General features: G+C 40.1%; 2 protein-coding genes across 6 annotated transcripts in view; one reads left to right on the top strand and one right to left on the bottom strand.

The window, feature by feature from the left end:
• Window positions 1-25,528, top strand: part of LOC132231104 (calmodulin-like) — a 428,233-nt gene that overhangs the window by 299,830 nt on the left and 102,875 nt on the right. The window lies entirely within an intron of this gene.
• EPS15 (epidermal growth factor receptor pathway substrate 15) overlaps window positions 1-25,528 on the bottom strand; it is a 123,046-nt gene that overhangs the window by 17,670 nt on the left and 79,848 nt on the right. For all 5 annotated transcript variants that reach the window (XM_059689626.1, XM_059689622.1, XM_059689623.1 and 2 more), the window contains exons 14-21: window positions 24,085-24,246; window positions 23,491-23,688; window positions 12,513-12,716; window positions 9,650-9,766; window positions 9,355-9,445; window positions 8,132-8,167; window positions 5,935-6,071; window positions 179-248 (exon numbers count right to left, since the gene is read on the bottom strand). In XM_059689626.1, the coding sequence (XP_059545609.1) occupies window positions 179-248; window positions 5,935-6,071; window positions 8,132-8,167; window positions 9,355-9,445; window positions 9,650-9,766; window positions 12,513-12,716; window positions 23,491-23,688; window positions 24,085-24,246 (1,015 nt within the window). The remainder of the gene's footprint in view (window positions 1-178; window positions 249-5,934; window positions 6,072-8,131; window positions 8,168-9,354; window positions 9,446-9,649; window positions 9,767-12,512; window positions 12,717-23,490; window positions 23,689-24,084; window positions 24,247-25,528) is intronic.

The raw sequence follows: 25,528 nt of genomic DNA, 5'->3' as shown, positions 1-25,528 counted from the left end.
AGTGATACATAAACACTTGCCATCATTATTATTATTGGTAGATTACAATTGGCTATAACTATGCAATAATTTTAAAGCCATACATAAGGAAATAGGACAAATACATTTGGAGACCAAAGAAAAGAACCTTAAAGAAAAGGGCAATGCTTACTATTCAAAGAAAATGATGTTTTCTTACCTGAATCACTAGCTGCAACAACAACTGTTCCACCGGGAGCAAAAGGATCATTGTGTTTCAATGTTTCTACCTAAACAAATTATACAAAACCATGAGAGAGGCAACATTTCATATCTGAAACCTCATTGCCACACCAAAGAAAATATTCTTTACAAACTCTAAATTCATTAAGAAATACGGGCATTAGGAACAAATGTTTCCCCCTACTAATTTGCAATCTTATTAAATCAAAATGATACATATCATTTCCTAATCTCCTTTTATTATGAAATACAATATCCACTCATAAAACTGTATTAATCATATGTACAGTTTAACAAATAAGTATCAAGTGAACACATATGTAATCGTCTTCCAAGAAACTGCCAACACCTCAGAATTCATGTGTTCTTCTCCAATCACCATCCCATCCCTCCTCTGTAGAGGTAATTATTATCTTGACTTTGGTAGTATCCATTTCTTTTTTCTTCATAACTTTGATACTTGTATAGATGCACACTATTTTAACTTTTTATTTCAAAGTAATTTTAGATTTCTAGAACAGCTGTAAGAATAATACATAGCTCCCATATTCCCTTCACCCAGCTTCTTCTAATGTTAATATCTCATATAATCATGGTATAGCTATTAAAACTGAAGAATTAATACTGGTACAAAACTATAAACTATAGATTTTTATTTGGATTTTACCAGTTTTTCCATTAATGTCCTTTTCTTATTCCAGGATGATATACTGCATTTAGGATGCATACTATTCTCTTAAATATCCTAGTATTTAATATAGAAAATGCTAGATTTCCATTTTCTATTTGTTATCTAAAATAGTTTAGCATTCTTCCCCTTAAAGAAAACATGCACTTGTGTATTAGGGAGAGGGAAGGAAGGGAGGAAGGGAGAGGGTGTTTCTGTTAAAAAGATCCTGCCACTTTTAAATATGCCATGTATAACTCTGTACCAAGTAGCAAGGGTGAGAAGCTACGAGTGAGGACTTTACCAGAAGCCAGTTGTCTTCCCACTTTACTTTAGTTTTTAATCATAGTCAAACAAATTGTGTTTTTAGGAAGACAACTGAACTTCTTCTTTCTGGCATCAGGATGTTTGTATGAGGCCATCCAAAAGCCTTGACAGACAGTGAAAGGGGCATGAAAAGAGCTTTGCAATATTTATTTCCCACTCTGACTCATGGCTATCAATGTCATCTATTTCTAATCATCAAGAAATTGGATATTATAACTGAGTGTCAAAAGATAATGCAGAGCTCAATTTACAAATTCCCAAGTAAAACAGGCGTATTTGAAAAGAGAAAAGTAATGCTGAGACTTATATTCTCTGTTTATAAAAGAGGACCCAATAAAACTACTAGCAGAAAGAATTACTACTAATGAAGTTTTGGAATTGAAAATGACAGTACTTATTTTAACTGATGCCAATGATACTATTTATAAAACTAGCACACTAGCTTATATGCTGATTATATCTGCTGAATAATGAATAGCAATCAAAGAAAAAAATTAAGGTGGTCTGTATAGGAAATAAATTTCCATGGTTCCTAATATAATCATCAAAATATTGGTGTGAGACAGTCACTGGCATGATAATTTAAATCACCAACTATTATTGCTCTTCTCTTGACTTGGAGGGAGGAAAAAAAAACAGGCCTGGTTTTTAATAATAGTTTGCTAGTTTTGTGTACCATTACAAAGAGAAATGGAAAAAGCATGCCTACATGCATGTCAGGTTTAATTTCTATTCCTTCACTGAACACTGTGCAATCACCCTAAAAGGGCAACTGGCTAGCAAGGGAAAGAACTACGTGTCCATCTATCCTATATAATAGAAGGGTAATATGCAAATCGACTGAACGGCGGAACGACTGGTTGCTATGATGCACAATGACCACCAGGGAGCAGACATTCAATGCAGGAGCTGCCTCCTGGTGGTCAGTGAGTTCCCATGGGGGGGCGCTGCTCAACCTGAAGCCAGGCTGATGGCTGGTGAGTGCAGCAGTGGTGGCAGGATGCTCTCCCGCCTCCGCGGCAGCACTAAGGATGTCTGACTGCCCACTTAAGCCATCAGTTGGACATCCCACGAGGACACCCAGACTGCAAAAGGGCACAGGCTGGGCTGAGGGACTCTCGCCCCCCGAGTGCACAAATGTCGTGCACCAGGCCTCTAATACATATATATATATGGCTAATATGCAAAGTGTCCCCTTGGGAGTTCTACCAGGAGTTCGATCACTTGCTATGATGTGTGCTGATCACCAGGGGGTGGCACGGAATGAAGAAAGGCCCCGCCAGCAGCTGATCGTCCCTGATCCCAGGCCAGGCCTAGGGACCCTACCTGTGGAAGAATTTCGTGCACTGGGCCTCTAATGAAGGAATAAGTGGTCACAAAACTCTATGTTATGTTCAGTTTGATAATTAGGCAATTTAGTACAAAAAGGTAATTTTCATAACTAAAATTCAGATGGTATGATTTTATAAAATTAATGCTCCAAAATCCTCCAGTAAGGTAACCTAACTTACTACTGAAATTCCCTCTCTTCTTTATCAGCCATCCACTCCTGACTTAGACAATATGACTTAGCACCTACACAATGCTACCAAACACCAGCTAGGATAGCAGGAATGGCAGTTGTTTATTTTGGTTTGTTTGGTCTTTAAAATTGTATCCCTTTGAGAACAAAGACCAGCCTTGAAGAAACAGAAAATACTTTTGAGGAGAGATTAATGACTGGAGGCATAATCAGAGGCCTGTTTTTGTTTGTTTGTTTTTTAAAAAAGATCACAATATCAGGGGTTTGAAGAGCTATGAAGAAATAAAGTTCAATTGTAGGCTATAGGGGTAAAGGCCTTAAGATTTTTGATGAAGGTTTGAATTCAGTTCTATCATTTACTAACTTATTACCACTTAACCTCTCTAAGCCTCATTTACTTTATCTTAAACGTGAGGATAATAACGTAAGCCTTACAAGATTATTGTGACGATTTAATAAGGTAACACAAGAAAAGAACTTCAGACCATGTCTGGCATATTGAAAAGATTAGATAAACAGCTATTATTATATTATCAATTTGTTTTTTGTTTTGTTTTGCTTTTAATGGAGATACATTAAGAGGAAATGCAAGCTGCTTTAGAAAACTGGGGAGAAAAGAGGAAAAGTAAGAATAAATGGCAGAAATATTTCACCAGTATAGAGGAACAGGAGAAATTTGTTTATTTTTAAATTAGAAAAAGCTGCTTTGGCTTTTTTGCTCTTTAAATGATACGAGTGAAGAATGAGAGGGTAGAATAAGGTGAGAAGGAAAGAATTCAGGTTACAGCCAATTTAAGAAGAATTTGGCAAGTGGGTCCACACTACAAACTATGTGTTATAGGAAAACACAGTATCCAGTAGCCTGTGGAAACCACAAATATTCAGTTACGGAGGCATTTGCTCAGTTTTACATCAATGGAAAATACCAGTTTTTGGCCAAATAGTTCCTTACCAAATACAGTAAGGAAGCAATTTAAGAACATCAAAATCTATTACCTTTAAAACAATCAATTACTCTTTTAAGAAAGTATTTTCCTTTTTAAAGAATCTTATTGAATTTATTGAGGAGACATTGATTAATAAAATGATACAGGATTCAAGTATATAATTCTATAATACATCATCTGTATATATTATTGTATTCATCACCCAAAGTCAAGTCTCCTTCTGTCACCATTTAACTCTCCCCACCCCTTTATCCTCTTCTACCTCCCTCCACCCCTTTTTTCCTTTGGTAATTACCATATTGTTGTCTGTGTCTAAGAGGTTTTTTCTTAGGAAGTATTCTCTTTTTTCTTTTTTTAATCCTCACCCAAGGATATTTTTTCATTGATTTTTTTAGAGAGAGTGGGAGAGAGAGGGAAAGACAGAGAGAAATATCAATGTGAGAGAAACACATCGATTGGTTGCCTCCTGCATGAACCCTGACCAGGGCCTGGGCTGGGGAGGAGTCTGCAATCAAGGCATGTATCCTTTTGGTCCCCAGGCCGATGCTCTATCCACTGAGCCAAACTGGCTAGGGCTTAAGGAAGTATTCTTAATCCAAGAGTAATGAAAGACAAAATTTTTGCTTCAAATGCCTGCCACTCAACTGATCCTTTCTGGGTCTGGTTTACTCATAAACATGAAAATCCTGCCCCCCAAAAAGAAGCCTCCAAATAATTTTTTTTTAGAACTCCCAAATTACTTATAATTACTGAAATTAAATCATAGCTACATAAAAGTTTGTTAGAATATTTCATTATATTACTTTATTTTAAATATGTTTAAATACCCATGATATAAAGATTTTGTTTTTAAAGCCTCCAGATGATAAACCACTTGTTGTATAACCTTGGCTGTGCTAAGTTAATTATTCTGTGTCTATTCTTAAAGTAGACACATCAACACCTACTTTGCAAGGTTGTTGTGAAGATAAGGAATGTAAAGAACACAGAAGTATCTGGTCATAGTATGTGGTTATTAAATAGTGATTGTTGTACTATGTATGTTCTCAAGACTCTGACATTTAGTGGGAATTTGTACTTCTTTGTAAGACAACATTCCAGATGTGTCTATAAAATAACAATTATTTTATTTTTCTAAAACATTAATGTTGTTCTCTTTAAACTGATTTTCATTATTTCAATAATGCATATCAAACATTTCTAAAAACCTTTACTTAACACATTGCGGACCAGTAGTTTTGTTGCTAGCTTTACCCAGGCCAGATAAGTTTCTACTGAATGAGTACAAAAAAAGTTTTACATAAATGTTAACGGCACACTTTAAAATTAAATACCCATTGCATTTTGAAGTTATTTATTACATGTTCTTAGAAGCTAATATCTTTTTAAAATATGATACTTTGTAAAACACTGTGTAATATAAAAACACGAGAATTCTTGTGATCCGTCCATAATGTGTTTTAATATTGGTATATGGATTTCTAATCATTTATTTTAATACTAGAGGCCCAATGCACAAAATTCGTGCACGGGTGGGGTCCCTAGGCCTGGCTGGCAATCAGGGCCAATCAGGTTCCCTGCCTCCCCTCCTCCTCCTTCCCTTGCTGCCCACGTCTGCCACCACCCACCCCCGGTTCCCCGTCCCAGCCCGGGGCCCGGTCCCAATCGGGTGATCGGGGCCTGTCAGCCGGGGGTAGGGACCCGGGAGGTTGGCCACTGGCCCGAGGAGGGAGCTGGCCCTCGAACCCCCTGGAAAAGGTGCTGCGTCCACTGCCAGCCCCCCCCCCCCGCCCCCCCTCCTGTTCCCCATCCCAGCCTGGGGGCCCAGCCCCGATTGGGCAATCAGGGCCTGCTGGCTGTGGGGAGGAACCAGGAAGTTGGCCGGCAGGCCCCATCGGTGATCAGGGTCTGCGGGCTAGAGGCAGTTCCTGCATTGAGTGTCTGTCCCCTGGTTGTCAGTGGGCGCCATAGCGACCGATCATTCTGGTAGTTCCGTCATAACAGTTGCTTCGGCTTTTATATATATAGATCCCCAATGGGACAATATTTGGTCCTTTAAAGGGTAGACTTGATTTTTGGATGACATAAATTATTCTAGTTAATTCCAGTGGGTGATCAAGCTCTGAACCAAAAACTAGATGGGCTGAATGAAACTAAAAATCCTATATGGCCCATCAGAAGTAACCTAAAACAGGATTCTTTCACCTGTATATTGCAAGAAACTCACAACACTTGTCACCCATTTAACAGTTTTTAACCCTCCCACTTACCGATGTAGTACTGTTATTGCTGGCTGCACTGAAAGGGTCAGTACTAGAAGTGACAAAGGGATCAGCAGAAGATTGTTTGAAGAAACAGTCAGAGGCAAATGGATCTGAACCTTTGAAAGGATCACCTCCAAATGGATCTAAGAAAATACAGTATTATTATGAGACTAAAAAACTACTATACTGAATTTCCTGTCACCTGAAGGCATGACAACTGCAGTAATAAAAAGACATTTTGTTATTTTTTTACCAGTCAAAATACTTTATTTATAAAAAATTTATCTTTTTATTGAAAGTATTACAGATGTCCCCTCCCTCCCATCCCCATCCCCATCCCCATTTTGAACTCCTACAGAACCTAAGTTAGGTACTTTCTATTATGACTATTGATCTTTAAAAAAAGATATAGACAGTTCCATCTAGTTAAACAGCTTTAATTAACATTCTTCACCATTCACCCAAAGCATACCAATAATTCCAACACTTACTACACAAATGTTTCCTGTATGGTAGGTTTTAATAATACCTCTAAGTTAGTTCTAATTGGGGGTGCTCCTAATTGAAGGAGGGGGGACTAGAAATTCCATAATGGTTTTGATAAAAGATAAGTGTCCTTAAAAAAAAGAAAATCCTCACCAGAGGATATGTTTATTGATTTGAGAGAGAGAGGAAGAAACATTAATGTGAGAGAGAAACATTGATCAGTTGCCTCCCATATACACCCCAACCAGGGATTGAATACACAACTTTGATATGTGTCCTGACTGGGAATCAAACCAGCAACCTTTTGGTGTATGGGACAACGCTTGAACCCAACTGAGCCACCCGGCCGGGACAAAAGATAAGAGTCTTTTACATAATAAACTTATTTTTTAAAACTAGCATATAATTTTAAGGGATCCCATTTTAAGACCCTTAATTTATGCTATCATTAACTAAAATAAAACAACAACAAAAACTTTTAAATGTCTTTCTTTCTCTAGCTCAAGGGTAACAGCCAATATTTGGAACAGATTCGCAAAGCAAAACTAAATGGTACAAATGATTGGCTTTATTCTAATGCAAAATCCTAGAAAAAGAATATCTTAAAGCCTGGCTGGTGTGGCTAAATTGGTTGAGTGTCATCCCATACACCAATAGGTCACTGGTTCAATTCTGGCCAGGGCACATGCCCAGGCTGTGGGCTCAATCCCCAGCAGGGGGCATGCAGAAGGCAGCAGATCTATGTTTCTCTCTTCTCAATGTTTCTATCTCCCTCTCCTTCTCCCTACCTCTCTCCCTCAAATCAATAAAAACATACTTTTTTAAAAAAGAATATCTTGCCCTAGCTGGTTTGGCCCAGTGGATAGAGCATTGGCCTGAGGACTGAAGGGTGCCAGGTTTGATTCCTGGTCAGGGCACATGCCTGGGATGCGGGCTGGGTCCCCAGTAAGGGGAGTGAAGGAGACAGCCGATCCATGATTCTCTCTCATCATGGCTGTTTCTATCACTCTCTCTTCCTCTCTGAAATTAACAAAAATATATATTTTCTTTAAAAAAGAATATCTTAAAAAGCCTGACATTTAGTAAATCTTTAAGATGTTTCTTTTTGCCCTAGCCAGTTTGCTCAGTGGTTGGAGTGCTGGCCCTTGGACTGAAGGGTTCTGGGTTCAATTCTGGTCAAGGGCACATACGTTGGTTGCAGGCTCTATCCCAGGCCCCAGTCAGGGAGTGTGTGGGAGGTAACCAATTGATGTCACTCTCTCACATTGACTTTTTCTCTCTCTGTCTCTCTCCCTTCCTTCCACTTTCTCTAAAAATCAAAGGAAAAATATCCTCGGGTGAGGATTAACAAAAGAAAACAAAATAAAATGTGTTTCCTTTTCCTCCATTCATTGGAGTAGAGTGTAAAAAGAAAGTTCTAAGCCCTGTAGTGTAATAACTATATTTACCTAATCCTTGACTAATAAGGAGTAATCAGTATAAATATTACTAAAAGCATCAAAGTATAAACACTAATATCATTTTTTAAAAAGTAAAGCTAACAGTTAAGTAAATTCACAAGAATCTACCACTTTCACTCTAAAAATGCAAGGAACACACAACATCAAGTGAAACCTTAGATAAGTTTCAAAACTAAATAAAAAGTAAGTCCATTTCCTATAACTACCCATTAGGATCTCTCATTCCTAAATACAACATAAATTTATAATATACTGACCAATTTTCCCAAAAGGATCATCCTTGAAAGGATCACCTATGATAAAATAAATAAGCAGAAATCAAAATAATATTTACTATTTGGCACCATTACTTACAGGTAACTTTAAAACAAAAGCACAGTTTCTTAAAGCAATATTTGTTTCATTAATCCCACCGCAAAGTAAATAAAACAATGAATGCCATCTACCTTTAGGAAATATTTAAAATAATAAAGAGTAAAGGTAGAACATCAACACACCTCCTAAGAGAGTCAAATTTGAATCACAGACTATACTTACCTCTTGATCACAAGTTACAGAAGGATGAGAAAAGACAGGCACGACAGCAAGAATTTTACTAACAAAATCTCTACTCTTCACAACAGTATGAAATGAGTATTACCATCACCACTAGACTCATTACTGCCATGACTCTAAACCAGTCACGCTTAGTCATGGCAGTAATGAGATCAGTCTGCCATCTTTAAAACTGATATAAATTGACCTATCAGTTTCACAAGGTGATTTTAAAAATAAAATGCAAAAAGAGCTTTAACACAAGTAGTATTTAGCATAGTTTAGAGCAGGGGTGGGCAAACTTTTTGACTCGAGGGCCACAATGGGTTCTTAAACTGGACCGGAGGGCCGGAACAAAAGCATGGATGGAGTGTTTGTGTGAACTAATACATGTTAACACTGCTGCTGGTGAAGGAGCGGAGGGGAGAGCAAGAGAACCCTCCGCTCTTTCGGCTCCGCGGGCCAGATAGAACAGCCGAACGGGCCGGATCCGGCCCGCGGGCCGTAGTTTGCCCACAGCTGGTTTAGAGTGACATCAGATAGTTTAATTTATTAAACTTATGTTTCTTCAATAAGTCTGAGGGAACCTTAAGGGCAGGGATCAGGATAGTATTATAGCTTCCATTGTTTTAAAAGCATGATATTGGCACTTTTAGTAAATAACTGCTGATTGACTTAAGAGTGCTCCACATCTTTCCTTTTGATCCCTATTCTGAAGAAATATACTCTTATTCAGGAGTTTCTAAATCATAATTAAAGGCTTAGTCCTAGGATTTAGTTGCGTAAAGATGACAAATACTAAAATCTGAGCATATAAAACCTTACTCTCCACTCTACTTTTTTATAACAAGTAGGCTCTCAAAATTGAAGCCCTAATTCTTATACAGTTTATATATTTAAAAGCCTTTTTTGGGTAAATCTATAATATATAAATAGGAGTACTTACTGCCAACAAAAGGATCGGACTGGAAAAAATCCAAGTTTGTATCTGTAACTGGATCTGTCAGGGAACTTGATTCTACAGTAAATGGGTCTTCCTAAAAATAATTTTAAATAAGAAAAAAAATTTTAGGAATCAAAGTTTTAAAAGGTAACATTTTAAAATAACATGCTTTGAAAAATCAACTGATGGTAATATAATAAATATTTCTGTAGCATAAAGTTCATTTAACACATTTTCCTCTTTCCTTAGCATAAAGGAAACCACCAATAAGAGCATTTACATATAAAATTATTTTTACCTCTTTTGAAAGTTTGTCACTGTTAAATTCAGGACAAACTTTTTCATTGACAGCTGCAGTCACCACTTCGATTTCATCAGTCACACCACAAGGCAGTATTTCAGGACTACTTCTTACCTACAAAATATTAATGCCACAAGGACTAACAATGTATTTTCTACTTGGCAGGAAAAAATGACAAAGAAAACCCCCAAATTACTAGAAAATAAAAAGGCAAGCAGAATATATTCATTGAATGACTTCTCCTATAATCTTTCTTGGGAAATGGTATCACCAAGCATAGATGTCACTGAGGTCTTCCTTAACCACTTCCCTCTGGTCATCCCTCAGCTAGATTCCATGTCTTACAGTATCTGCCTCCTACCTTTTTTCAGATTCCTATCTTCTTTTTCATCCTATCACTATCCTCCATTTGTATCATTTCTGGTCCAAATTATTATAGTAACCTTCCAACTGCTTTTGTGCCTCTAATATATGCCCTTCCAATCTATCCTTTCTTATAATAATCAAAGTAATAGATTTAAAATATACATCTGATCTTAACCCTTCAGGCTAAAAGTCCTCCAATGGCTTCCCATTGGTTTCTGGATTTATAACAGTAGATAATAAGGCTTAATGCCCTGGCCAGTTGCTCAGTGGTTAGAGCGTCAGCCCATGGACTGAAGGGTCTCAGGTTCAATTCCCAGTCAAGGGCACATACCTCAGTTGCAGGTTTAATCTCTGGCGCTAGTGAGGCCCGAGTGGGACGCACCCAATCAATGTGTCTCTGACACATCTCTCTCTCTCTCTCTCTCTCTCTCTCTCTCTCTCTCTCTCTCTCTCTTTCTCTCATCCCTTCCACTCTCTCTAAAAATCAATAGAAAAAATGTCTTCACTCCTTGGGTGAGATTAAAAAACAAGTGGCAGGGGCAATCTCCATTTAACAACACGCTGTCTTTGAAGAATAACCTAGTAATTTTACCTTTTGTGCTTAAAAGAAAATTCTATGATATGTCTAGCACTGTACTGTCTAAATAAAATCAAGTATTAATTTTACATCTCTTACTGCTTAATTTAGACTAAAGCAACTCTCACATGGACCATTCCAACAGTCTTATTAATATGTGTCCAATCCAACTCTCCAATCCACTTTTCACATTTCCTAAAAAGTAAGTTTAATCCTGTTACTTCTTGCTTAAAATTCTTAAATGCCTACCTACTTTTGTATGATAAATTCCTCAATGCTTCAAGATAAATCCAAATTCTTTTTTTAAACCCTTATCCAAGATATTTTTTCCATTGATTTTTAGAGGGAGGGAGGGTAGGAGAGAGAGAAACATTGATGTGAGAGAGACACATCGATTGGATGCCTCCCACACGTGCCCCAAACCAGGGCCAGGGATTGAACCTGCAACCCAGGTATGTGCCCTTGACTGGGAATGGAACCCTGACCCTTGGGTGAGTGGGCAGACACTCTAACCACTGAGCTATATCGCCCAGGGCTACATCTGAATTTCTTATCGTCTGGCTCTTTCTGACCAAAAAGTGGTCATTTTTATCCAGGTACACATCACCATCACCCAGGGAATTTGTTTTTAAAATATATGTACCTAGCTATATCCCAGAAACTCAAGTTTGGAGTAGGGCTCAGGCATCTATATTCTGATAAAGTACCAGAGGTAAGGCGGGCGCCCACCAGGAGAAAGCCACATCTCCTATCAATACTCTCCCACCATCACAAGATACTCTTCACAAACTTCCCACGACCCTGTGCAGCATGTTTTCTCCCGCCTCAGACCTGATGCTCATGCTGCTTTCTCTGCCAGGAATGTACCACTTCTCCTTTGCTTACGTACCCCTTTTTCACTTTGAAGGTCACTTGTGAAGTTCTCCCTATAACATCTTCTCTGAGCTCCCTCCAACCTGAATGTCCCATGCCTCCTTTGTCACAGCCCTTTCACACAGTGTTACACTACTAGACTGTGCTGCTTGAAGGCAGAGTTCCTTTGTCTTTTTTCTCTATAGCTCGCACACATAACACAGCAGTACTCTTTTTTTTTTCTTTTTTAAAAAATCTATTTTTGCCCTAACCGGTTTGGCTCAGTGGATAAAGCGTCAGCCTGCGGACTCAAGGGTCCCGGGTTCGATTCCGGTCAAGGGCATGTACCTTGGTTACAGGCACATCCCCAGTGGGGAGTGTGCAGGAGGCGGCTGATCGATGTTTCTCTCTCATCGATGTTTCTAACTCTCTATCCCTCTCCCTTCCTCTCTGTGAAAAATCAATAAAATATATTTAAAAAAAAAAATCTATTTTTATTGATTTCAGAGAGGAAGGGAAAGGAAGAGAGAGATAGAAACATCAATGATAAGAGGGAATCATTGATTGGCTGCCTCCTGCACGTTGGACCAAGCTCGCAATCCAGGCATGTGCCCTTGACCAAAATCGAACCTAGGACCCTTCAGTCTGCACGCTGATGCTTTATCCACTTAGCCAAACTGGCTAGGGCAAACAGCAATACCCTTTTACACAGTCGTTGGTCTCTAAATAACTGGTAAATAACTGTCCTCAACATTAGGAAATAAAGCATTACTTACAGCTCTGGGTGAGAATATTTAAAAACAATTTCTAAAAGTTATTATCTACCGAACTACTGTTCTGAAAACATATATACAAGTAGACCGGTTAAATTACATTTTAAAATTGTTAAAACTCTTACAACTGTTGGATTAGTTCCTACTCTGCCTCTCAAAAAAAGAAAATCTCCATTGTCCTCAGATAAGGCAAGGCCACATAGTTGTATCAGGTATGATATCAACAAACTTTTATCTGAATCAATTTTTTTTCCTGAAGTTGATTTTGAGGGTAGGGAACTATTAGACTCACTGGAGACTCCTGGTGTATGGGCTCCGACTCTAGGTTGCTCTGGCCTTCAGCGTGTTCATTCAGGTTGGCTGTTTCACTGCTGCTGGTGCTGAGGCTGCAATAATCTGTAGTGCCATTTACAAGAATGCCGTGTGGGCTACTGCGCCAATTTAATGGATTACTATGGTTTTCCAGCTCTTTCATTTCCATCAATTTCATTTGTATCTGTCAACACAAAGTACAAGTACAAACAGAATTTATTACCAGAAAGACATGCAATGTAAATATGGCTATACCCGTAGACTTGATCAAAGATACATTTGCTTCTATAAGGAGAATATGTTGGGAATGAAGCATGACATAGAGATTTCAGTAATCCATCCCAGTAAATTCTCCTCTTGAAATTCCAATACGCGTGGATTTTGAAAGCTCTAAGAATTTTGACTCAAATATTTGCATACTGGCAGACCTTTAGGGTATAATTAGAAAAAGAAGGGTCAGGGTAATGGGGAAAAGAGAGCAAAGTGACAGAGCAAGAGAACATTGTGTAGTGAAGCATTAGAAGAGATAAAGGAAGTTGAGGGACAGTACACGAGGTTTTAGATCCACCCATACTCTTATTGGGAAGGAGAGGAGTAAAGACAAAGATAGTATGAGCTCTGGGATTTCTTAATGAGCCAGAGCTCATGAAGTAGTTTCTAAATCAGAGGTGGGGCACTGTTTTTCTGCCAAGGGCCATTTTGATATTTATAACATCATTCATGGGCCATACAAAATTATAAACTTAAAAATTACCCTGCTATATTTGGTAAAAATTTTAATTAACTCACTCCTCATGCCTTGGCAGGGCCAGACCAAATGATTTCACAGGCCTTATACGGCCCTCAGGTGGGACGTTCCCGACCCTGCAAATCTAAGCTATGCTAAATATGCTAAATAAAAGGCACTCGAAGTTTTTTATCCCAATATCCAAGTGACTTTATACTCTTGGGACAATAGGGGGACACAGTGGGTAGAAGTAAAAAAATTTTAATACACACACACAAATGTTGGGGCTCAGTGGCAAGAAAAAATGCTTATTTATATTAACATCTGTAAAGAATTTACAAATATCTTAAAGAGATTGAGAAGGCAGAATAAAAAAATGTTTGAGTGAAAAGGAATATTCTAAATTTTCAGAAAGTATATATATTGTAAATGACATTAAAATTCCCTGTATTTATGCTTTTTGCTTTTAGCAAATATAAAAATGACCCACTGACATTTCAGAAATCCAGGCTCTGTTCATGTAGCCTTATTTTCCCTATAAGGTTTTTAAGTTGCTCAATTTGAAATCTGTAATTTACCACAGATCTTTTGGGGTCATAACCCTGAGAAAGATCATGATTTTGGATTGGAAGACAGATGTAAATTCAGCTCTGTCACTCTCCAGTTAGGTGATCTTAGTCAGAGTAACCTCTCCAAGTCTATTCCTTAATCCAAAAGGGAGTAATAATCACCTGTTTATATGAAGCAAAGAACTCTGTGAAATGTAAAGGACTATGTAAATGACGTGTAAAAATCTGTGTAAAAGTTCCTAGCACACTGCATTTCCCACTACTATAGCAATTTTTTCCTGTTCCTATTCCACTAATTCACCCATCTTTTAAATGTTAAAGACCTTGAGCTCTTTGTGGGTAGAGACCACACTTTTTGTTGTTGTTGTTTTGAGACCACAACTTTTGGTATCAACTTTGTAACTCCAATGATGCATATGTAAGTGCTTAATATATGTTCACTTAATGAACACAAGTATTGTGTGTATGAATTTAAACAGTGGGCATCAGAAAGCATATATATCTACCAATTTGTATACTACATATTTGTAACACACAGCATGTATGTGCCTTGTATGTTGCTAGTGCTAAAGAGCAGTGGCTTATATATGTTTTTGTTAAAACTTTAATCCATAGAAAGATATTTTACATCCTAACTCAGTAAATATATATGTATTTATTTGAATGTCTCTGTGTAGATATCTATAATAATAAAAGCTTAATATGCTAATTAGACTGGACATCCTTCCAGACGACTTTCCGGATGAAGCCGGGGCTGCAAGGGAAGCCCGGGTCCCAGGTGCCTGCCAGCAGCCAGAGGGAAGCCTGGGTCCCAGGTGCCAGAGGGAAGATGGTGCTGGCAGCCAGGGGAAGGAAGGTCTACTGTTGCATGAATTTCATGCATCGGGGCTCTAGTGCAGAGGTCCTCTAACTTTTTAAACAGAGGGCCAGTTCACTGTCCCTCAGACATTCCACACATGCGCACTGCGGGCCTGGGACAAGTCGGCTGCTAAGCAGGACAGGCAGCGGCGGCAAAAACACCCGGTGGGCCGGATAAATGTTTTTGGCAGGCTGCATGTGGCCCGCGGGCCGTAGTTTGAGGACCCCTGCTCTAATGTATACATAAATATAAACACAATCCAGCCGTGGGCAAACTACGGCCCGTGGGCCGGATCCAGCCCGTTTGAAATGAATAAAACTAAAAAAAAAAAAAAAAGACCTTACCCTTTTATGTAATGATGTTTACTTTGAATTTATATTAGTTCACACAAACACTCCATCCATGCTTTTTTTCCAGCCCTCCGGTCCAGTTTAAGAAGCCATTGTGGCCCTCAAGTCAAAAAGTTTGCCCACCCCTGTCCTATATAATAAAAGGCTAATATGCAAATGGACCAAACGGCAGAACGACCAGTCGCTATGATGTGCACTGACCACCAGGGGGCAGATGCTCAATGCAGGAGCTGCCCCCTGGTGGTCAGTGTGCTCCCACAGGGGGAGCACCGCTCAGCCAGAAGCTCTGAGCTGGGCTCACGGCTGGCAAGCACAGTGGCAGTGGCGGGAGCCTCCCTCGCCTCTGCAGCAGTCAGACATCTCCTAAGGGCTCCTGGACTGTGAGAGGGTACAGGCCAGGCTGAGGGACCCCTCCCCCCAAGTGACGAATTTCATGCACCAGACCTCTAGTATATAACACATTGCGTACCACATAGAAATCTCTAAGACATACACCACGGACCGCACATTTCTGGGCAAACTGCACGTTATTTAAATCATCATAATGCACTTTAGGTGTTGTTTTTCAATAATTATAACATTTTTATTTACAAAAACAATTAAGCAATTAAACAGTTAAAGTTCCTAGTACTTTTTTAACGTATGGTACTGCATAAAACATTTTCCTCTATGAAGAGGGACCAAACAAAACTTACAAAAGTATCTAGATTCGCTCCTTTTTCCATGGGCGGCACAAACTCTGCAGGTTCTCGTAGGAAATTTTTTCTTTCCACTCGCTAGAATACACTTAGGTTCATGTTGCTTCATATCACCTGACAACCTTTTGGGTGGATCTTTACGAGGTGCTCTCCTTGCACCCCCAGGGGAAGGGCTGGACAGATTTGTCTCTGGTTCCGGAGAGCCTTCATTATTGTCATCTGCTATACAGTCTCTCGCCACCGATAGCAGAAACTGTTTATACTTCATTTTTGCTTGTGGATTGAGGATGTTGTACACTCTAAATGAATTGAAAAGTCCACAGTTTATATATAAGGTACAGCACTACTTTTTTTTGTCCATTTCATCGTTTTCCTTAGAATGGAATAACACAAAAGGAATTGATCTGCACGGTCAACGCCTTCCATGTGGGCATTGTATTCCTTGATGCAGGTAGGTTTTACAATATTCTCTCCCATTTTTCCATTTTTTTTTTCCTGTTGTCGAGACAGAGTGTCATGGGTCGTTGATATCATTCGGACAACTCGCTTGTCTTTCCATGCTAGGAGAAGAGTATCGCTTTTTCTGGAAAATATTATGTCACCTTTCTTCATTCTTGATGTTTTCATTTCCAAATTTGGCGGTAAACCTCTACTCTCCCTAATAGTCCCACAGACTCTAGTTTTGTTCTGTAGTAGCAATTCAGCAGTAGATGTAGCATTGTAATAATTATCCTGGTAAATATGGTGCCATATGCCAAGATAGGGTCCAAGGACTGAAAGAACAGTTTCTTGCAATTTCCTTCCTTCAGCAGTGTATATATCTCCATATTGCAGATATAACCGGTATCACTCTCGCACACCATCCGAACAAGTAAATCGTATTTTGTTATTTTCGCTGGGTTGTATGTGCGGAATTTGAAACGTCCTCTCCATGGAATCATTCCCTCGTCCAAAGAGAACTGTTGCTTTGGTTTGTATATTGTTCGAAATTTATGCAGGAAATAATCCAGCACAGGTTGGATCTTGAAAAGTCTCCCCGAGACACTGTCCATTTTGGTGTTATCATTGAAATGCCAGAATGTCCATATTTGCTCAAATCTATGGCGACCTATTGTCTGTGGAAATATAGGGGTACATATCAAAGGATCTGTTGACCAATAGTCTTTCAAGCAATCTTTTCTTGTTTGACCCATCAGAATAATTAGGCCAAGGAATTTCTTGATGTCCTTCTGTGTAACTGGAGACCACTTTAGTGTTCTAGATGGTGTTTTGCGTTTCACTGCGGTTTGATCGTGATAGCTGGACAGCTCTTTGCACAACATCTCAAACAATTCATCACCAAAAAAGAGATTGGTCACAGAGGGTACAAAGTCACACTGAGACGGAAATGTAGTGACCCCAGCATGACCTTCAAACATTTGTAAGCGATGTGGTGTGTCAATTTCAGACCAACAATTATCCAGTAGCTTCGTCAGTGTCGGAATCACTTGAAAGCACCGCCACCTTGCGCTTCCTTACAGGTCTAATCATTTCACTGTCAGTAGAATCAGTAGAATCGTCTCCGGAATCGTCAAAAGTCATCTGCATCTTCGATCTCACTAGGAATATCTGATAAATTATCGTTAAATACTTCCGGAAGTGTATCAGTTTCGTTGGTTTCCTTCCTTTTTCTGAGAGAGGGCATTTCTAAAAGCGCCAGGAACTTGAAGACGAAGACTATTCGAATGACCAAAATACAATGTAACTGCAATGCTTTATGGGTTCGTGCAATTATATAGTTTTTCGTAGATTGACCTGCAGTTTCCACCAATGAGATCGCTTCATTGGATGTGGACTGTGCTGCGCCAGCACGGCCAAGGGTGTCTCTGGGGGGGGGGGGGGTGGTGAAAGGATTAAGGAAAGACAGACAAGAGAATAATAGCTGGGTCTCGGTGGGATGCTGCTTCCTGAAGAGGAGACAACGCCAGCGCCCACAAGCTGTGTCTTTATTTTATAGCAGATGCCACAAGGCAAAGTAGGGGCATGATCACGTTGTTTACAGCATTTTTGTGAGTCTCAACCCTACTCAATTACATGCACCTAAACTCTATCACAAGGCACATGGGGCTACGTGTTCGGACCACAGGTTCAAGCTTACAACCACAGCTGTTGGCTATGATTGTGCTGGGAGGGCCCTGCCCTCCAGCTGGGACTTGATCATGGCAGTGAGCGGACCCTGTCCTTTCATTAGTCCAAGGCTTGAACCTGGCCAAAACACTGTAACCGCGCCTCACAGTGGACAAGACAGTGTGTTGACATCTAAGGTCCTTAACAGATGGGGCGCGAAACAAGAGAAAACTCGTGAGCGGTCCTTAACAGATGGCGCGAGAAACACGAGAAAACTCCTGAGCGGTACGCAATGTGATAATATAGACACATGCATAATCATACATAGCTTATATATGATTTCACATACACATATATGCTTATACAGTGGTGAAACAAGTTTCATGAATACTTATCCTTACTACATGTAATGCATCCTGATGTTTTCTATTCTTTCATTAAACATTTTTTTTTTATCATGACCACTTAATTTCAATACCTACTACAACCTTGCCATCAAAAATTTAAAACCTTAACACTAAAATAATACCCATCATACAGATGCAGTGGAAAGTGGATATACCAGCCTATTAATTCTATTTAGGGCAGTTTGTTCCCCATGGTTATGTCTGAGACAGTAGAATCTTGAAGAGAACTAGACATTCTTGTGTCTGGCTCTCTCATACACCTGTCACTAAGCCTGTGTTCTTCCTTAGTCTCTGAGTAAACTTAAGGTGATATAAAAAAATACGTCATACAACACCAGCTCTTTGTAAATTGTGCAAGGAAAGTACAATAAACTATTAAAACACCTTTAAAGTACTTGTATAAAAGCAGCATACATCGTATAACCACAAGAGATTTAAGGTCAGAGGTCCTTTGCTTTTTTCTTGCTTCAAGTACTAGGTAAGAATTAAAGATGAAAATTCAGCAAGTTAGAAAAATTTTCGTCAACTAGTCCTTTTTCCAGAAAAGCTAGTGTAAGCTTTAGAGAGCAATAAGTCTCAGGCTAATTTACAACCAGATTTTCATTTTTACAGACTCATGGGAATATACTGCCCGCTGTGGGAAAGACACACAAGCCATTGAGTAAAATGTAAAAAATAGAGGCGTGTTTATTATTTATTTTTTTTAAATTTCAATGATATTTTTTACTTAAAATGTTATTCATGATTGTCTTAATAAAATATATTTAATTACAAAAATAACCTGTCTTAGAATACAGCTTGAGTTGTATGAGCTTGAGTTGTGTCTGGCTCTCTCATACACCTGTCACTAAGCCTGTGTTCTCTTCAAGATTGTACTGTCTCAGACATAACCATGGAGAACAAACTGCCCTAAATAGAATTAATAGGCTGGTATATCCATTTACTACTGCATCTGTATGATGGGTATTATTTTTGTGTATGAGCCCAACATATTTATTCTTAAGATTTGGAGGTCAGATGCAAGGCAATAATTCCTTCTAAAGATACCAAACATATTCTGGCACACGTGGTAATACAGTTTACTGAGGCTATTTTCCTTGCTCACAAACATTGTTTTATTTTCTAATGATAATTAATAATACCGAGTCCTGTCTACTTTTCTTATTTATACTCCTTCCTTTGAAAGAAGTCCCCTTTCTTCTTTTTTTAAAAAACATATTTTTATTGATTTCAGAGAGAGACTCATCAATCGGCTGCCTCCCACATACCCCAAACTGGGGATTGAGCTCAACCTGGGCATGTGCCCTGGCTAGGAACCAAACCGTGACCTCCTGGTTCATAGATCGATGCTCAACCACTGAGCAATGCCAGCTGGGCAAGAAGTCCCCTTTCAAAAAGTCAAAGAACAGAAAACAAAAAAGACAAGCCAGATGTTGAGAGAAATTATTTGTAAATCAAACATCTGATAAAGGAATTGTGTCCAGAATATATATTTTAAAAACTTATAATTTAATAACAAGAAGACAACCCAATTTTAAAAATGGGCAAAAGAATTAAATAGACATTTCATCCAAGGAGATATATGAATGGCTAATAGGCACATGAAAAGATACTCAGCATTGCTAATCATTAAGGAAATACCTTCTAGAATAGCTATATTAAAAAAGTGGACAATGAAGGTGTTGGTAAGAATTTGGAGAAACTGGAACCCTCAGACATTGCTGAGGGGAATGTAAAATGGTACAGCCACTTTGGAAAACAGTTTGGCAATTTAAAGTTAAAAAAAGTTGAGCAAAACTTTACAATATAACTAACGATTCCATACCCAAGAGAAATGAAAAAATATATATGTCCACATAAATAATTTTATGCAAATGTTCGTAGCAGCATTATTCATTACTCGAGGCCCGATGCATGAAATTCGTGCAAGAGTAGGCCTTCCTTCCCCCGGCTGCCAGCACCGGCTTCCCTCTGGCACCTGAGACCCGAGCTTGCTTCCTTCCAGCCGCTGGCAGGCACCCAGGACCCGGGCTTGCTTCCTCTGGCTGCCGGCAGGCACTCCGGATCCAGGCTGGCTTCCCTCTGGCCACCCGCAGACCTGGGACCCGAGCTGGCTTCCCTCTGGCCACCAGCCAGCACCCAGGATCTGGGCTGCCTTCCCTCCGGCCACCCACCAGCACCCAGGACCCAGGACCCAGGCTGGCTTCCCTCTGGCCGCCCACTGGCACCCAGGACCCAGACTGGCTTCCCTCAGGCCACCTGCCGGCACCCGGGACCCAGGCTTCCCACCAGCCCCGGCTTCGTCCGGAATGACATCCAGAATGACATCTGGTCTAATTAGCATATTACCCTTTTATTATTATAGACCAGAGGCCCAGCGCATGAAATCATGCGTGGGAAGGGTCCCTAGGCCTAGCCTGTGATCAGGGCCATCTTCTGCCCGTTCACCAGTCCCCAATCCTGCCCCCCCACTGCCACCGATCGATCAGAGCCTGCGGGCCAGGGGAAGGGACCAAGAGGTCTGCCTTCCGCCTGCTCACCAGTCCCGCCCCACCGTGCCACCCACCCCAGTTCACCCGTTCGCCATCCACTGATCCATCGGAGACTGCGGGCCGGGGGGAGAGATCAAGAGGTCTGCCTTCCACCCGTTCACCAGTCCCCAGTCCAACACCACCCACCCCGGTTCCCCTGTTCACCATCTGCTGATCCATCGGAGCCTGTGAGCCAGGGGAAGGGACCAAGAGGTTTGCCTTCTGCCCGCTCGCCAGTCCCCAGTCCCACCCTGCCACCACCCACCCAGTTCCCCGTTCGCCATGCTGCAATTGGAGGCTGCAGGTGGGGGGAGGGGGGTGGTGTTAGGAACCGAGAAGTGGTCAATGCACCTCATAGCAACTGGTCGAGCAGTCATTCTGGTTGCTGGGCTTTTATTATACAGGACAAAATTTGTGCACATTAAAAGGGGATTAATTAGAGGAAATATTTTAATATTGCTATTTGCCCTTTCTCTATAATAGAAGTGTCAGAAATGAAAGAAAATTAGTAAAATGTATATGAAAATCTCCCTCCTGTCAGAGTCTGGGGCCCAGAGTCAAGTCCCTGCTCACCCACGTGTGCCTTGAAAAAGCGCGAGACCCAGACCCAGCCAGCCCCACTCCTGTCAAGCCCCGCAGGGTGGGGGGCATAGCCTCAGGTCCCCTGTCAAGCCCCACCGGCAGGGGTGCAGCCTCAGGTCCCCCGGCCTGGCCTCAGGTCCCCCGGTCCTGGCATGAGGGTGTGATGACTATTTTCATATTAGTTCTTTATTATATAGGATAGCCCCAAAGTAGGAAGACTCCAAATGTCCATTAACTGGGAAGGAATAAACAAAATACCTAGAAACATTCAATGGAATACAATGTTGATACATGTTACAACATGGATGAATCTCAAAAACATTATGTTAGGTCTGGTCAAATAATGGAATCAATATGCCCTCCCCTGGGAAACTGACCATTAGATCATTTTACAACCAACATTCCCTTTTGCTTAGACCACATTCCATTTGCTAAGAGCAGTAACTTTCCCCACTGGATTTGCCCAGGATCTGGACCTACCCAGAGAATTCTCCATCAAAAAAGCTTGCCTAGAGTCCTTTAAAATCTGTGATACACTATTCCTGAGTGCTGGCGCCATTTTGGAGCTCAGCCCATCTGGTTTCCAGATGACCCAATAAATTTATAAATCTTTACCACTTTCAGCCTCTTGTGTACCTCCTTTGGTGACCCTAACACATTATTGTTACAGTTTGTTCAAATTCAAAATAAAAGGAATGGGCTATGTCCAAAAAAATAAATGGAGCCAACTTTAAATGGAGCCAGATCTGTCATGGCAGAGGTACTGCTTTGTACATCTTATGCCTCAAACTTCTGGAATGTTAAAACAGGGTGTGGTTCTGTGGTCAGAGCATCAGCCATGCACCAAAGGGTCTCAGGTTTGATTCCTAGCCAAGGGCGCAAACCTGGGTTGCAGGTTTGATCCCTGGACCCCAGTTGGGAGCAGGTGCAGGAGGCAACCAATCGATGTGTCTCTCTAATATTAATGTTTCTTTCTCTCATTCTCTTTCTCTCCCTGCCTCCCTCCCACTCTAAGATCAATGGGAAAAAATATCCTCAGGTGAGGATTAACCACAAAAAAAAGAATGACAAAAAAACATGGCAAAATAACCTTTGGACTGGGCATAGGGAAACACTGTGTCCCAAAAAACTGTTTGCAAAGGTAACAAAAAACAGTTATTAAGACTGCTGGACTGAAAATTAAAAATGTTTAAGGGGAGGGGGTGTTGGGGGCTGGGTGGAATTGGGCAAAGGTGGGGGAAATGGGGGGGATTTGTAACAGTGTCAATAATTAAAACAAACAAAAAAAGTTTAGAATTAACTATGTTATATTTATCTGAACCAACAGAAATGCCTTCCTTCAGTCGATGTAATTGTTCCCCTCCCACTTCTCATAAAAACACGATATGGGTTTCTGCCTAGTGTGTACCAAATAGCTATTCTTATTGATCTCAAATAAATGCTTTTTGCCTCTCATTTTGAAAGGCCCTTCCTTTTATTTTTAAGTTAATAGCTACATGATCTCTATGCTCCTGTCTAACCATCTTATTATCATTCTATAAAATATTCTCCATTTAGGAAGGCCTAGAAATAACAAAGCAAAGGATCTATATACTGAACCCACCACAACGCTGCACATTTATCTATATAAAGACCAATTTTCTATTTTAAAAATTAAAAGTTGCCACGTAAGCAAGACTGATTTCAAAATTAGAATCACAACAAGATACTGGGTATAAAAACACACAACACTTAGCATCTATGTATCAAACACTATGCTAAAATGTCTCACAGGTTTTGCTTCATTTAATCCTCATAGCAGCCCTGGGAGGTAGAGGTATTATTAATTCTCCAGTTTTAAAGATGAGGAACCTGATGCTAAAGTGATCCAGATAGTAAGTAGCAGAGCCAGCACTTAAACTAAACCATCTTAACCATGACTCCAATGATTATTATCACACATACAAAATGAATGATAGTTTAATTTATGACAGGCAACAAGAAACCTGTTTGCATGAAATTACTGAAAAATGAATAATACACTAGGCAGAGAGAGAAAAGAGAAGTTGAGAAAGTATTATTTACTACAGGGATATGCGAGCGCCCATCTGAGCATATTTCTCATATTTCTTGCTGCTATAAAGACTTACTGAACTAAGTTCCTGCTGTGAATCTTGCAGGTGCTGCTGAAGAGGTCCCAGCTGGGCCTTCCCTGACTCCACACTCTCCTCCAATTCTGCTGTTTCTTGCTGTAGGCGACTCAGCTCTTGCCTAGCTTTGGCCAGCTCTTCTTCATAAGTGGAGATCTGCGATTCTTGACTAGTTAACTCAGCTTTCAGGGATGAGATCTATAATATGGAGGTGAATGAGAAGAAAGAGGGATTAAAAAAAGAGATGTCATTAAAATGTTCCATAATACAATACATTTATTTGTTTAGCTTACTATTTTGGTATTTTTAAATGTAAACATTTGATAGAAAAGACAATTAGGGAATAAATAGTTAAAAGGCACAGGTACCGTACTTCCAAATAAAATTTGGAAAAATAGTACAGTAAGTGCCCTATTTTCCCTAAAGAAGGCCTGTAATTTCTGAGTGAACTAAGTTCCATTTCCTTCATGTGCCTGATGTTGATGAGAGATTGCCACCTAATGACAGCAACAACAAGAAACAGAGAAATGTTCCCATTTTAAGCCAGGGAAAGCAACTAAGGTGTAAATACAGCAGTAAATGGCCAGTCTTTACCAGCTGAGCCTCCTCAGAGCATTTCTTTCTGACTTCCTGGAGTTGTTCCTCCAGCTGGGCTTTCTGCTCATCCAGCCCATCGAGGAGTTCCTGTACTTGCTGTTTCTGGGCCTGGAGATTTTGCAGATTAGTACTCTCCCTTTGGACTTCATCTTGAAGATCCTGAAATATAAGAAAAGGAACATATTTATTCTCTTTGGAGACAGGGGAAGATTAAGCCAACAATTTTTAAGAGCCTATTTAAGAGAAGAAAAATAAAATATTATTTTATTAATTATATTGTATAGGTGGATTGGAGGACTCGTAGCTTTAAATACAATCTTTACTTGAGGACCTCTTCCCTAGATTCCAGATTTAGATATCTAATTTGCTTACTCAAATCTGTCCTTGGATGTCTGATGATTTTCACAAACATGTCAAAAACTCCTGGCATCCCCTCCTGCCCCCAAATCTTCCTCATCCTCAATCTCTCCACTCCCTTTCAGTTTGTCTGGCCAAAAAATATGTCATCATCTTCGACTCTTCTCTTTCTCTAACATCTTAGCTCCAATCAGTCAGTTTATTTTCAGTACAGCAGCCAATTGTTAGAAACCTATGTCAGATGATGTCATTCCTCTACTCAAAACTCTACACCGACGCCCCATCTCCCTCACTGTAAAAACCAAAGTCCTTACAATAGCCCTACATGATCCCATCTCTCAACTTCATTTCTTACTGCTCTTTCTTGCTTGCTCAATTTTAGCCATACAGACCTCACTGCTGCTCCTCAAACATGCCAGAAATGCTCTCATCTCAGGATCTTTCACTGATTATTCCCTCTTCCTCCTTTTTTTTAAAACTGTTCATCGATGAGAGAGAAACATCGATCAGCTGCCGCCTGCACACTCCCTACTGGGGATGTGCCTGCAACCAAGGTACATGCCCTTGACCGGAATTGAACCTGGGACCCTTCAGTCTGCAGGATGACGCTCTATCCACTGAGCCAAACCAGTTAGGGCTCTACCCTCTTTTCTAATTCACTGATCTGAACTTTGGCTTTCCCTAATCTGCTGTGTATTCCTTCCAATGTTATTATTTATTAGTGCTATGTCATTCTTATTTCCGACTGGTCTTTTTTCATAGTTACTATATCTTTTCTCATGCTGAGCATCTTTGACATCATTATTCTAAACTCTACACCTGATAAATTTCTTTTTTTTAAAATATATTTTATTGATTTTTTTACAGAGAGGAAGGGAAAGAGACAGAAACATCGATGAGAGAGAAACATCGATCAGCTGCCTCCTGCACACCTCCCACTGGGGATGTGCCGGCAACCAAGGCGCACACCCTTGACTGGAATAGAACCTGGGACCCCTCAGCCCGCAGGCCAACGCTCTATCCACTGAGCCAAACCAGCCAGGGAAAATTTCTTATCTCCATGTTGTGTACCTCTTCTTCTGGA

This window comes from Myotis daubentonii, chromosome 3, assembly GCF_963259705.1.
Source record: "Myotis daubentonii chromosome 3, mMyoDau2.1, whole genome shotgun sequence".
In the NCBI taxonomy this organism is placed as follows: Eukaryota; Metazoa; Chordata; class Mammalia; order Chiroptera; family Vespertilionidae; genus Myotis; species Myotis daubentonii.
The sequence above is the reverse complement of the archived record's forward strand: the minus strand, read 5'-3'. Positions and strand labels throughout refer to the sequence as shown.